Source organism: Scatophagus argus, chromosome 1 (genome assembly GCF_020382885.2).
Source record: "Scatophagus argus isolate fScaArg1 chromosome 1, fScaArg1.pri, whole genome shotgun sequence".
NCBI lineage: Eukaryota > Metazoa > Chordata > Actinopteri > Scatophagidae > Scatophagus > Scatophagus argus.
The window spans coordinates 12,619,987-12,634,497 of record NC_058493.1 but is presented as its reverse complement, the minus strand read 5'-3'; the positions used below and the strand labels follow the sequence as shown (position 1 = coordinate 12,634,497).

The 14,511-nt window shown below is 39.7% G+C and overlaps 2 protein-coding genes across 3 annotated transcripts; one reads left to right on the top strand and one right to left on the bottom strand.

Moving 5' to 3' along the window:
- Positions 1–418: 418 nt before the first annotated feature.
- On the bottom strand, positions 419–8,584 carry LOC124056485 (saccharopine dehydrogenase-like oxidoreductase). Its single transcript, XM_046383948.1, has 12 exons — positions 8,386–8,584; positions 6,877–6,989; positions 6,339–6,419; positions 5,457–5,586; positions 5,228–5,277; positions 4,897–5,027; positions 4,175–4,292; positions 3,287–3,406; positions 3,101–3,157; positions 2,892–3,003; positions 2,101–2,182; positions 419–1,588 (listed from the first exon to the last, which is right to left on the bottom strand). The coding sequence occupies exons 1-12, from the start codon at positions 8,582–8,584 to the stop codon at positions 1,498–1,500; spliced, it is 1,284 nt and encodes a 427-aa protein (XP_046239904.1). The 3' UTR covers positions 419–1,497.
- Positions 8,585–8,589: 5 nt separating this feature from the next.
- Positions 8,590–14,381, top strand: tfb2m (transcription factor B2, mitochondrial). 2 transcript variants are annotated; one of them, XM_046383926.1, is made up of 10 exons: positions 8,590–8,723; positions 9,631–9,938; positions 10,177–10,360; positions 10,572–10,663; positions 11,490–11,643; positions 11,983–12,131; positions 12,451–12,540; positions 12,690–12,749; positions 12,854–13,002; positions 13,196–14,381. In XM_046383926.1, the coding sequence occupies exons 1-10, from the start codon at positions 8,702–8,704 to the stop codon at positions 13,383–13,385; spliced, it is 1,398 nt and encodes a 465-aa protein (XP_046239882.1). In that variant the 5' UTR covers positions 8,590–8,701; the 3' UTR covers positions 13,386–14,381. The 2 variants fall into 2 exon arrangements, with proteins under 2 accessions (XP_046239882.1, XP_046239891.1); XM_046383935.1 differs by lacking the exon at positions 8,590–8,723 and adding an exon at positions 8,929–9,079.
- Positions 14,382–14,511: the final 130 nt, after the last annotated feature.

The window sequence follows — 14,511 nt, the reverse complement described above, 5'->3', positions numbered from 1 at the left end:
TTTTATGATAGAGTTGGCAGTGGAGTAGTGACATCAGGATTCATGGTTGACACTTTTAGCCTATCAGAGCACCCAAAGAAATTATTGAATTAAAATAAAAGCATAACCTTTGTGAAGGGCACTGAGAGCCTCGACTGTCCTCACTGCAATTCATATTGTGCCTCTGAGTAAGATGTCTCAGCTACTGTGTGTGAGGAAAAGTTCTGGAATCAAAACATAAAATAGGACACTTGCTGTGAAATTGAGAGGAAACCTCTGAGGAATACAAGCTGTGTGGATCACAGACTAATCTTGTGATGTATGTTGTAACTGGTTTATTTTCAAAATAAGCCTTCCTAAATATAAACCACTGATCTTGAAAACAGGAAATGCATTTTGCACGTTTCCATAAAACTGTGTGAGAAAGACACAGGACGTATTTCCATGAGCAGAGTTTTATTCACGAGGCCCATACAAAGCAAAGCACACCAAAACAAAACCCCCAAAACAGCTTGTCATGTGCACATAATGCTCAAACTCTCAAACGAGAAAAACAAGTCAGGACTCAGATCAATGGCATTATTTTGTTGATGAAACTATGCCAGTCCACAGGAAAGAAACATATTAACGCACGCTTGTTAACTAAACAGCAGAGAAGATCCATTCAGTTTCATACAGCAATTCATGCTGTTTTTGTGCACAAACAACTTAATGCATTTTCTGACAAGGCTCAAAAACAAACATTGGTATAGGTGAACCGCTGCAACATTCATCTACAAAGAACAAGCACTAAGGAAAGTCAGATGAGTTATTGATAGTCCAACTATTCAACTGCCAAAAAAAAAAAGCAATTAGGATTTTTAGCTTACAGGCCAGGCTAGGAAAGACAAACACGTACATGCACACACGCGCACACACACACACACACACACGCACACAGAGCATGTTTCTGTTCTCCGTTGACAACTTTACTCCACAGAACCAGAACAACACACATATGGCTACCATGGTACTAGTGAGCGATGCTCTGGTGCATTTAAAGCTACTGCATGCTAAGAGGACTACAATTATGGGGATTGATTTCTTATACTGTTACAGATGACAGTATTTTCAGGTCTGCAGTATAAACAGTCCACATGTTTCTATCCAATCCAAATACGAATTACACGGTCTCTAAAATGTGTTGAAAAGCATGACTTTGACCAAATACTGGCCTAAATTCTGCCTTCATTGCCAATAATCATGGTAGTGGAGGGCCAAGTTAAACCCATTTCCACCTAAGTTTTCCTCTCACTGTCCTGGGCTGGGAAATGCTATCGCAGCTCTGCCAAATGTAAAAAAACAAACACCAAGTATACCTTCAAAAATGGTGTTAATCTGGAAGTGGACTCCCTCTCCGGTCAAGACTCTCGTCATGAAATAGCTTTTTTAGGTTGGAAACTCCCCATTGGTTGTTATCCATATTAGTAAGTGCTGGAAAAAAAATTGGAGCAATGATGTCAGACAGGGGAACAAACTTTAGACGACAGAGAACTGGATGCCGTGTTTGTTGAGGCGGTCAATCAGCGTGGTTTTTGCAAAAGCAGATCCTGGAGTATACACTCCTCCCCTGGAAATGAAAGAGAAAAATGAGAATTTAATCAAAACAAAAGTTAATTTTATACCCAAATCTCAGGATAAAGTGATATTTGTGGAATTATTGTAAATACTGTATATGAAATAAATAATTTTACTGGCTTGTGTTTTCATGTGTACAGAAGCCCTGAGAGGCAAGTGAGGAAAAAAAGAACCAATGATCTACTTTCACACTCTGATTTACGAATTACGAACAGGTAAAAAATGTTTTTTCCAGAATAATCTTAGTGTGAGTGCATCTAGAATGCATGGAGAATACAGACTATCATTATCAGCAATCCCCAAGTAAGCTTAGTCTCACTTCCTGGTAGAACTTTTATGTTGTTATTTCACAGTACGATTTCTACAGCTTACAGTGTTGTTTTTAATAGAAAGTCTCACGTTGGCTCATTATGGAGAATACTTGTAACAGTTCATGTTGTTTTCTATTTTTGGGTGTGAAGTCATTTTTAGGTCAGGCAGTAGATCTGGGGAGCGATAACTCACGTCTTGGGCAAGGATGTGGACTCGTTGAGGATTGTTAGAGCAGCCTGTACCATGGCAATGGGCGTGGCCACATATCCACATTCTGAGTGATAACACAGACACAATTATATAACCATTAGACACATAAAGGAAGGCGTTTAACAACTCCAGCTGGCTACCTGGACTAATTTACCTTATTACCCAGCCTGGACACAATGGCATTCAACATAAGTAACATGATCATGTGCTTGCAACTGGCAAAACATAATGAATAATATACACGATAAAGTATAGCCTAAGAATGACTGCTGTGGAAGGATAAAAGCCCAGAGAGGTGTATGTCTCTGACTGTGTATCTCTGTGAGAATGAGACGCCTCCCTGTGTGTAAAAGTGTCCCATTTGTATATCAACTGCAACTGTATCCGGGCGAAGACTGCGAGCATGTAGGCAGGGGAGGAGAGCGAGTGCTATGAGAGTTTGTTGCTGATAACCAGGCAGCTATTTATGACAAAGAGTGATATTCAAATATGAAAGGATTAAGCTGCAACATAACCAATTTCTCTTCAGTCTCATGTGCATCTTCTCTGGACATACAAGGAGGCTCAAAAAAAAATCCTTTGGAATAAGAGACAAAGGCAGATAACGCCACCTCAATATAACCAGATGCAAGTTTTGTGATTGCAACGCTGCTTAAAAAAAAAAACAAACAAAAAAAAACCTCCTAAAGCGTATACTTTAGAGGGGTATCTTTCACACTGTTACATCAATGACAAAACCTTCCATTACACTCAGGTCTTTCATTTCCAGTTACCTGGTCCTTGAACCAGTGTGCGGATCTTGCCGTTAGGTTTTCCCTGGGAGGGATCCTGCCCATCTGTGTAGCCCTCTCCATAGAAGGCAAACTGGAAGGATGATGCCTCCATCTGATACACACATGGACACATATTGGAAAACAGATTATCTTCATATTTTCTTATTCATGAGAGGGAAATTCTGATATATTTTCTGTCTGCACTTTACCTGTTTTCTAGTTGGTCCCGCCTTGGAGAAAAGTCCGAAAGAGAAGAACTCCGGGTACTGAGAGGGTGGGTACAAACAACAGACAGACATCAGGACATTTCTCATGTGTGCTCTGTGGTGTCAGCTGCGATATGGAAATAGTATTCTGTTGTGTATATTGTTTTTATGCAAGACATGTTTCTTTACCTTGATGAGCAGGCTGCGTCCGAAACTGAACTTGACTAAGAACCAGAACATCATGCCAGCAAACATTAGCTTGATAACATTTCCGATACCTCCGACTCCTGCATACGCTCCATACTGAACCTAAAGTTAACAACAACAAATCATTTAACACTCTACAAACAAGACCAAGGTAGCAATATACAGTTTTTTAAAATCAGTATATGTCACAAAAGCTATAGGCAAATTATCACATTCTGTAATTAATGTCTGTTCCAACATTTTTGGAATGGGTTGTAAACATCCTGTTCAATGCAGCCAAGTTAAAAAATACCTTTGCCTAAAACCTGACATGACTGATCATATCTGTGATACTTACAGGAATAATATACAGAAACTTCATAAATATATATATATATATATATAATAAAATATAATAAAAATATATATATATAATATATATAAAAAATGAATCTGTCTCAATCTTTACCTATGACCATCTGGAAATGAGGGCAGAGAACCTGCCATCTGCCTGTATTTTCTTATTTTCTCAGATTTTTTTCCCTCATTATTTGTGTTCTGGACATTTCTCAAGAAAGACAGCCGACTGCTGAGTCTCATTCCCTGGTTGTCAGTTATCGGTGTTTAAGGCTGGTGGTGATATGATGACCTGGGAGTGAGACTCAACAATCAATTATCTTAGTCTTCACTCCAGAATCACTTTATGCTGTATTTACCATCGGCATGCTGCATATTATGCCTTTAAACTGGGTTTCCATGATGATATGGGCCCAACAAAAACACTGTGCTGAGAATTCATTTTATGAGTGAGTCAGTACAGTCAATTAACACAAAGACAGTGTGAGCAAAGAACACACAGGATGTGAAAAAAGAACTATATTATGGACTGACCGGTACAGCTTGCTGTTCCTCTGCCAGGTAGCGCTGACTTCTTTTCACAACAGAGACATCAGAGCCCATGAAGGGCATCGTATACTGCTGGATCTCATTACTGAAGAACAATGTTCCCCTATAAATGCACACACACAAAGAAACACATGCTGAGGAAACCCAACATTTTTCATGACGTCAAAACATGTAGTACTGTAGTACAACTGTAGTATGTGTTATTATGTGTACTGAAGCATTATGGGATTTAACCCTGAGACAAAATGATCAGCTTGCCTAACATTTAGGGCCAGACTGGTGAATCAGCAGCCACTTTAACACCACTTCACTGTCTGTACACCAGAGAGCGCTAAGAAGGTCATTCCTCATCTGTACCACATCCTGCTCAATGTGTATCTTGGACTATTTAATCAATAAATTGAATAGATCTGAATAAACCACATTTGAAAGATCCTATTCTAACAGACGCCCAGCGTAGAAGACAGAGGAGGATTCATATTTGGCAAATAAAGAGGATCTCCTCCAAAGTTAGTCTTTTAGTACGAAACTTCTCCTTTGTGTTTCGGTGGACAGCGTTACTGTGCTGTTGTTGTTTTAAGGAAGACCTGAAAGATTGTGACCGTTTTAATTTTATGAACGTAAACATACTAGATAATACTGATTTACAAAGTTTGACAAACTGGGTGTGTAAACGGCATTGAGGAAAAGCAAAGGATTTCATTTACCTGCGCTTCAGTTTGGAGCCAACTGTAGGAAGAGGTTTGTAATTAAATTTCCTCCTGAGACTCTGGAGCTTCTGGCTGTCGGCAAAACCATAAACAGCTGACTGCCATGTGCCATCGTGGATACATCCACCCTGACGAGAAGACAGCGAAACACCATACGAAGGGTGTGATTATAGAAGAAAATGGACAGAGAGCAAGAATTGCATGAAAAAGGAGAACTGTATGTCAAATGTAAGAAATTAGTGAACAGAAATGCAGAAAACAAGGAGAGCAAATCATCAAGCATCAAGCAAGTACACTGCATAGACTTATGGGTGATATTGTTACTAACCTCAGATCCTGCTTTGACAGTCAGGAAGCTCTCCACTGCAGTTAGTGTTCCTGTGGAGGAACACAAACGCACCATGTTCTTACACAGACGAATACAACATCAAATCATAAATAGCAACAGAAAGAGTGTAAACGAACCGCTGCATATCTACATCAGAGGGGGATTCTTTGTTAGTGCTTCTGTGTGTGAGTGTGTGCGTATATGTGCATGCCACATGTACAGTTCATACCTCTAAACTGGTCCCTGGTGTAGACGACTCCCATGTCCGCAGGTATGGAGTCGAATCCACAGCTCCCAATGATGTAGACACCTTTGTCAGCTGCCTGACCGCTGTAGTTCAACTGCATGCCCTCCAGAAACTGAACAAAGCCAGACAGAAACACACACACAGAAAAAGAAGAAGGACAAACAGAAACACATATACAAATGTTTTTGAGTATGTCTGTTACACAATCAAATAATTATAATGCATTATACTAAATTCATCAGTTTTGTTGAGCTTTTTCAACAATACACATGAAAACAGGCAGAAAGACCAACTTCTGTCCTGATGAAGACAAAGAGTATTTGTCAAAGAAGTCAAAGAGTATTCAGGAAAGAAAATGCATGTGATTCGGTTTTACCAGTGAGACATGGTGCATTACAAAGAGGGGCATCTGATGGCAAAGGACAACTGCTGTCAAGCAGCCATGTGAGAGATAATTTTGTCTAACAGGCTACAGCATGAAAGTCAGCACGTCTCCCATTTAATCCAAACACAAACAACAGCAAAGCTCAGCGTAAGGACATTTGCAGGACAACAGCCATGCAATGTCCATTGACAACATCCAGATGGACAAAGTAGGATAAAATTCTTGCTTAAAAATTTGACTGAAACCAGAAATATTATGAAAATGAATAACATAGAGAGGCAGACTGTGAGCAACTTTACTGAGTTATTTAATTCAAAGCACCATATTAAGTGTAGCATTCAGGTCACACCAAAAGAAAGAGGAAGAATTAAAAGCTACTGCCCTTTAAGGCTCTTACATTATGTATGTACTGATTTACAGTATGTACACACTGTTAAAAAAAAAAAAATAAATAAAAAAAATACACAACTGGGACATACTTGAGGCTCTCCACTGATGTCCATATGGTGGGCTCCATTCTCCACACAGGCTTTGACCACTGGCTCGCCAAAGAATCTGTACTATAAACACAGAGACAGACAGACAAATGAACTAATGCACTAATTAACTGTGTACCTCGGTTTTCACCAACCTGGAAAAATACTGCTGTGTGCAACAGTAGTGGTTACTACAGTGGAAAAATTTGGTTTGAAAGCAAAATCCAAATTATGCACAGGATTCAAAGCAGTGCTGGAAACCTACTATCCATTTTGACCTTAGTACAATACAACTTATTGTGTGCTGCAAGTGAGTAGTCTTTATTGTGTGAATGAAGGCTGCTCTGTGTGTGAAAGAGAGAAAGAGAAGAGATAGATGGGGCTAAGCTGAGCTCCACTGATGCCAAAGGGAGATGCCAACATGCCAATGTTGTGAGGGGATGTAATGAAGAATTAGTTTGCGCCATGTGATGGGGCAAGTTCTCTGTGTTAGAGAAAAATAAACAGAGGGACACATTTTTCTGTGAAATTGTCTACTTACAGGCCCAACACAGTTGAGAACAATCACGGCCTGTTTGCACATGGCTGCAAGGGAGTCTGGTTCTCCTACATCTGCCACAATGATATCCACCTCTGACCTCAACTCAGGCTTACCTGCACACACACATATACACACACTTTAAGATACAACACTACAGTATATTTTCAAATGTTTGCTAAACAGTTCTCCAACATCAGTCTCCATAGGATAAATACATAAAAATATTCAGAATTCCCAGGTGCAACTAACTGAGTGCTGTACATCTGTGTGGAAATAAATATACAGTAAATGAAGCTAGGAGCACAACAAAATTGGCTAGAAGAAAAATCACAGATACACAATGATATATGCTTTATATGGATTAGATGTATTTTACATGCTGGATAGAACTTAAAACAATATAAGTTGTTTGCTCCTTTAACCGTTTGGGCGTGTGGGACAAAAGACACATTTGTTTTTAAACAGAAAAACTGCACTTTTCAGTGTTCACTAAATGACTGGACCAGCTAACAGACTGTGTGTGTGTGTGTGTATTCTGTTCTGGATGAGGACTGCACAGTGAGCAGTTATGTTCCATCAGCTGTTGTACTCTCCCTAAAGAGAAAACCGAAGAGGAGGGGACACCAGAATATCCATCTAATCCTCTGGAAACTCACATTGCTATCGTGACAGCAGAATAGTTATGGATTTAATTTAGCATATTTAGAGCGTTGCACAAATACAAATTGTCAACCTAGAAAATTACTAGCATGAGTTAATGTTTGTAACACATTCCACATATTAATTACATTCAGGTGAATTATATTTCTGTTTCTGTTCAAATGATTTGTCAATTAATTGATTAGTGAATCAACAGAAGCAATAAAGTTTCTCGTAAATGGAAAATTAACTGTTTTCTCCATCACTAAAAACTTCAGATCTCATCCAGTATATCCTGTTGTTGATGTGTAGGTTGGACGAAACAACACACAAAGTAATGACTAGTTGCAGCCCTTATTTCTGTCTTTGGAATCATCAAACACAATTACTGCTGTTCATTCATCATTTTCAGTAAGTAGAATATCCTGCTTTCAGCTTCAGCAAGACAAACAGTTACTTACTACAGTACATACTTTATCATTTGATTTCATGATTTCTTTACCAGCTGGCTAGACCGACTAAGCAACTGTAAGCTTATACCCCAGTGGAGAGAGTTTTCAGCATTGCTTAATAATCGAATGATTCAAGTTCAAAGTTGGTTGCAACCTGTACTTTGGAGTTCATCCACAGGTTAGGGTCATGGTGATGTAAAACTAATCATTATCAGCGAACTCAACTTGCACAGATAAGTTGTCTTGTTAAGCAATTTCTCTGCCTAAGAAATACAAAGTATTGAAAAATCAGATTAAACTTGCAGCTTGCCATAACGATCTGACATTACCTCGGTAGAACATTTTTAGAGAGGTTAACCCTGTCGTTAGTCCTAGAAACCATCTGCTTAGTGACTAATGAGATTGTTCAGATACATACTGAGTACTCCAGCGGCCTGCTCCAGAACCTTTTCCAGCTTCTGCTTGCTCCTGCCTGCCACGGCCCACTTCAGGGTCCCTTTCGGACCCTCATTCACTGTCCGGGCCACCTCCTCCACCACAAACTGGCCAGTGAACCCAGAGGCTCCGAAGATAACTAGGTGGTACGGCCTGCTAGGGGTTGTTTCAACACGCGCCATGGTGACAGCTAACAGACTGGGAGAACTTTGCCTCACTGACAGGCTGAGCAAGACTGCGTGCAGTTTTACAGCGCTTCTTCGTCTACTTCCGTAGCAACATTATGCTAATATGTTGCTATGCTAACGTATAACAACAGAGGTAGTTTATATGTACCTACAGAATTACATGTAATTGTGTAGTATCAAATGTATGATTTTAACAACTCATTTATTTCTAGTAATGCATGAAGGATACACGATACACCGATAAATGTCGTTTTACTTAGCATTCGCAAGTTAGCATAACAACTTCCTGGAGGTTCTGATTGGTCCTCACAGTAGTCATGAGTCAATACGACATTCTGATGCGCCTCCAATAACACGAGCGTTGCACAATGTGGGGTCGCGATGCTGAGGCCTCAAAGTCACGGAGTTGTACCGGCGAACTGACAGACAAAAGTCACATTTAAGCTCTGCTGTAGTCAGATTTGGATATATAGGATAGCCTGCAATAAGGTATTTACGTGTTTCTTCCACTGAAGCGACATTAAGCGCATTTTGGTTCTAAGTGACGTTAGCGTACGGATAGCTGGTTGGCTAATAACGTTGTCATTTTCACAACCGTGCAAGTCCTTCTTGTATCAGATTCACTTCGAGGTTATTTTGTGAATGTTTATCGAACTGATGACCAAGTCCGTGAACTTGTAAGGTAAAGGACAGTAATAACCCATATAATAAGGCCTATAAGGTTAAGCCATTAAACGATAGGGAGATGTTACTTCTCCACGTGCCATGATAACTTTTGGCTCAGTTTGAGACACGCGTGTCTATGTAATCGTAATGATATAGGACATTTAAATTCTGTCCTTTCAATTCATATGGACTGTATCGATCTTTTAGATACGACAGGTAAACTCTGAGCTAGCTGCTTGAGCACTGTGCGCGCGAGATATCTTGGACTAAAGCAACTTAAACGAGTGTCATTAAGGAACACTCTTACATATCTAAACATAAGTTAATGTCACTTATTCATCTTAACTTCTCCTGTTATCCCGCATGTCCTCTAGGCAGTGACCTTTTGACGAGGTCCACATTTGCCAGCCCCCTTTCCTCTGTAGTTCAGATTCAGAGGTCCATCATGTCCACCCAGATTTGTAGAGTGGTGGAGTTCATGGTGCGCTCTACTTGCTGCCAGACCATCAGAAGAACGGCTTCCTCTGGACTCTGTGTTTATCGGGCTCCGGTGCTTCTTAAAAGGAACTACAGCCTGGACTCGCACTCTTTGGTCCCTGGTCGCTCCCAACAGCCCTGTGCAGACAAGACATCCACCTCTTCAGCAGTCACACACAGAAACCTGTCTGCTGTGGCCGTACAGGTAGGCAGTTCTATCTGGCTTTGCTCTTTGCTTCTAGAAATTAGTCTTACACTACAGTGTGGTGTATATGAATTTTTTATGAAATGCATAAACATTGTGCTATGGATTTATAGATGTCTGTAGAAATTTTTTTTGTTTTTGAGGTTACTTGATGTGTTGTGTTTTTTGCCTTGACAAAAGAGCAAGCAAAATCAGTCAATCAATGAAATTTATGGTCTGATACCCCGTCTGTCTAAAGGGCCAGCGCCGTCCTCTGTGCCAGTATGACTTCCTGGACATCAAAGAGGTAGAGGAGAATATTCGCCTTGCTCAGGCCTGTAAAAAAATTAGATCCTTCATAGTGGATCCTGATCTGGCTGATCTGATAACGCAGCGTCTGGGACCCTTGGATACCAAAACTGTCATATTCGAATGTAACCCAGGTAAGTCAAAGAAAAACACGAAAGTAGAATTGATATGTAAACTTTGTTCTTCTGTGAGTTCATGTGGTTTAACTTTCTTCTAATTTGGTACAAACAACAGCAAATTGAGCAATTATTTTTTGACTGGTGTACCATAGTGAAATGTTTGTATTCCTTATTCTTGTCAGGTAAACAACAATAAATTGATTGTGTTTATGTCCGTTTTTCTTAGGGCCTGGGGTGCTGACGAGGACACTGCTAAATGCTGGAGCACAGAGAGTTGTGGCTCTTGAAGGTCATAAGATCTTTCTACCTGAGCTAAAGGTAACACAAAGATCTTAATGCATCAAATGACTTATGTTACTGACCAGTTCTTAACTCTAACCCAACCTATTTTACAACCCCAATTCCAAAAAAGTTGTGATGCAAATCAAAAAAGGGAGCTAATGCTTTTCAAACTATATTCAGTTGTCTGAAACAATCCACAGGTAAACAGATTCACTGGAAACAGCTGGGCGCATCATGATTGGGTATGAAAGGGGCATCCGCCAAAGGCTCAGTCGATTGGAAGCAAGGATGGGGAGAGATTCACCGCTATGTTAAAAATTGCATTGGACGAAAAGTCCAGCAGTTTAAAAACAACATTTTTCAAGATCAGTTGCAAGGAATCTAGAGATTTCACCATCTACAATCCATAATATCAAAAGACAGTACAAACAGTAGAGGAGATTGTGACCTTATTTACGTTTGGTCGGATACTGGATTGGTGACACTAAACTTGGGTGTCCACCTTGAAACTGTGCTGATTGTATAGACCTTCTGTGCTGCCAGGCTGGAGATGTTTGTGAATCCTCCACAGTTTAGAATTTGTAGCTCTTTTTTGCAGCAACATCCATATTTGAAGCATTGAAGTCCTCCACAAGCTTATTGGTTGATCTTCAGTTTGTTATTGTCACACCGTGTGATAAAGCTCTCTGTTGACCACTACATATATTATGACAATGGACAGACATGGATGTAAACTTGACTGGTGTGCATCCATGAGGGATCAACTTTTTTGGAACTGGGTTTGTAATTATCAGTGGTTATTTCTTCATTCAGTCAATTTTTTCCCCTTGTGTAGCAGTTAAATTATGTTATTATTTTGTAGAAGCTGGAAAGCTGCCTTGATGGTCAGTTGGAAGTGATTCACTGCGACTTCTTGAAATTAGACCCCATTGGCAACGGAATCCTAAAACCTCCTGCCATGCTCTCTGACAAATTGTTCACCGACTTGGGAATATCAGAGACTAGCTGGACTGATGGTAAAATAAAAACATGGACACACACAAGCATATGACACGGCTATGTTGCACATTCTCTCATAGATGCATGCACACAAATGTGTTTCACTCCGTTTTGTTCCTGCAGTAAGTATTGTCATAACACTACTGACCTTGAATGTGTATACCTAAAACATTTGATTGGTCGAACTTTACTAATTCAAAAGTTGTAAACATCTAGATAAATGTTTTTAGAATCAATAACGTGTTGGAAAAAATCACATTGAACTAGTGTAATGATTTTGTATGTACCATTTAACCAACAATAGATGTTTTGGTGTTTGTTGTTTTGGTAATGTTTGTGTCTGTGTCTGTCTCTAGACGTCCCGGTGAAAGTGGTGGGTATCCTGCCCCAGCGGAAAGAGCGCGGCATGCTGCTGAAGATGGTTTATTCTTTGTTTGAACGGCAGTCTATCTACAGATATGGCAGAATAGAGCTCAACCTCTTAATGAGTGAGATGGAATACCTGGTAAGAGAACAAGAGCATTTTATTGTGTGTATCTGTAGAAATGAGTTGCAGTTAATCTACTGATCATGGAGTATAACCTTGTGTGTGTGTTTGTCTGTCTTCGTGAAGATAGAGTAGTTTACACCCATGATCACACATCTTTAAACCCGCTCAGATCTATACTTAGTAACTGCTGTACCTGTCAGTATAACCTTAACTTTGGTGATCTGCCCTAAAAATTGCTGTAACCATGCTGACAACACAATCCCTGATTGATGCTGAAGGAGTTATGTCTCTGGTAACTTAAATGAGTTGGTAATCTGATTATGTCTCCCGTCAGAAACTGGTTGCACGTCCAGGTGATATGATGCACTACAGAGGCTTCAGTGTCCTATGGCAGATGGCCTGTGATATTGAACTACTGCACAAGGTACAGTATTGTTATTCGCAAAAACAGGGGAAAAAAAGCATATTAAAGTGTTTCATGTTACTTGTTCGATTAAGCTAAAGCCTAGCATGGTATCACCAAAACTGATAAAGAGTCTCCTAGTCATCAACTTATCATCTCTATCTGTGCAGGAGCCCAGGGAGTCATTTATGATATCTTCAAAACGGCGTACATCCAGCCCTAAGAGCAGTGTAAGGAAGAGGGCAGACTCAATAACAAAGCAATGTATGGTATGATTGCTACTGTTGATTTAATATAACATCTACCCTTGTCCTCTGCCTCTTTGTTCCCTCAGCTTCCCAATGACAACCTGTGCCTGGTGCGCCTTCGTCCGCGGAATGATCTGTTCTCTACGGGCCTCACTCCGTCTAATGCTCCAGCTCTGCTGATGATGATCAGACAGTGTCTGACAAAGAGAAAGGCCAGGCTCATTGATAGGCTCAAGTAAGTGGCGCACACACAAAGCCATTGAGACAGGCCTGCAGCCAACACATTGCACGCATTGCATCAAAGAACTGCTCTCAATGGAATACTGAGACAAACAAAGTGCATCCACACACATAAGAAATATTATCCGTTGTTTCAGCTGAAACCTCTTGTTTATTGTCTATTTTTTGTGTTTTTTCCTTTTTTTTAGTCTCTGGTCTCCAGATAGTGGGAGTAAGCTGTTATCTGAGATGGGCATGCTGGAGGACACACTGACAGGCCATGTATATCCAAAGGAGTACCTTCAACTGTTTCTGCTGATGGACAAGAGTGAGGCGTTCTCACGGAGCTGGCTTTATGAGGAGACATTTATGAACACAGAAAAGATTGGTTGGGCCTAAATATATAAATATAGACATCCTGATTGTGTATATAGTTTTTTAAAAAAAATGAAATACAAAAAGTAAAAAAAAACAAACCCAAATGTATAGTAATTTAATATAAATGAGACTAATTTGTGATTTCAAATGGGGACACAGTAGATACATAAAACAGAAACAGAAAAGATGCATCATGCAGATGTTCAGGTATTTTTTAGGTATGTTACCTGACTTAATACACTGACAGTGATTGAAATGATGAAAATGTTTGTGGCTACTTTACAGCTATGGAGGAATGACACCAACTGACCATCTGTGTTGTCCTGAACTGGGATTCCCATGAATTGAAACTTAAATGCCTCCTTCTGTGTCCTCATGTGAGATTTTCTTTTTTTGATTGCCAGTGGGAAAAAATGGGTTTCTGCAATGAAAAGATTTAAAATCATCACTGAACAAAGGTTTTTATGATTAGTCAAACCATGTTTAAAAAGAAAAAAACCCTTAACTGAGATGAGGAGAAATCTCATCTATGCAGTAGGTCATGCAAACATCATAATTTAGAAATGTGCATGTACTTTGTTGAAATAATTAACACAGTTAACTGCAGTTTTGCTGATGCAATATAGTGTCACAAGACTAACCCAGAACACAGCCTTGCAAATATTCTGTATAATTTTCCAGACTGACACCTTTAGGGGAGAAACAGTGCAGGAACACAGAGGATGTTTTTCATTGAATAACATCATACCTTGTATATTTTTGTATATTCGTTGTGAGTGCATAAACTTGTTTAAATGTCTTGTATGGAATGTGTGATTTATTCTGCGGCCTGGAGGATTGAACTGAAAAACTCCCAATTGCAAGTTCCCCTTTGGGCTGGTCATATGCTTTCAAAATTTTTCTGTTTTTGGGAATTGTATCTTGTGTCATGAAAGCCTGAGTATCTGTTTCCATGCCATACTTGCAAAGCAGTAGAATATTGTGATTCAGAAATAAATTATTTTAATGTAAAGACCACTTGATACAAATGATTGTCTGCCTGTCCTAAGACTGTGGTTTGGATGTACAGATTAGGCTCATGGTGCACACTCCATACAGCCTCGGGATTGAATTTGTCTCAAGGCTTTTAAAAAAAAAAAAAAAATGC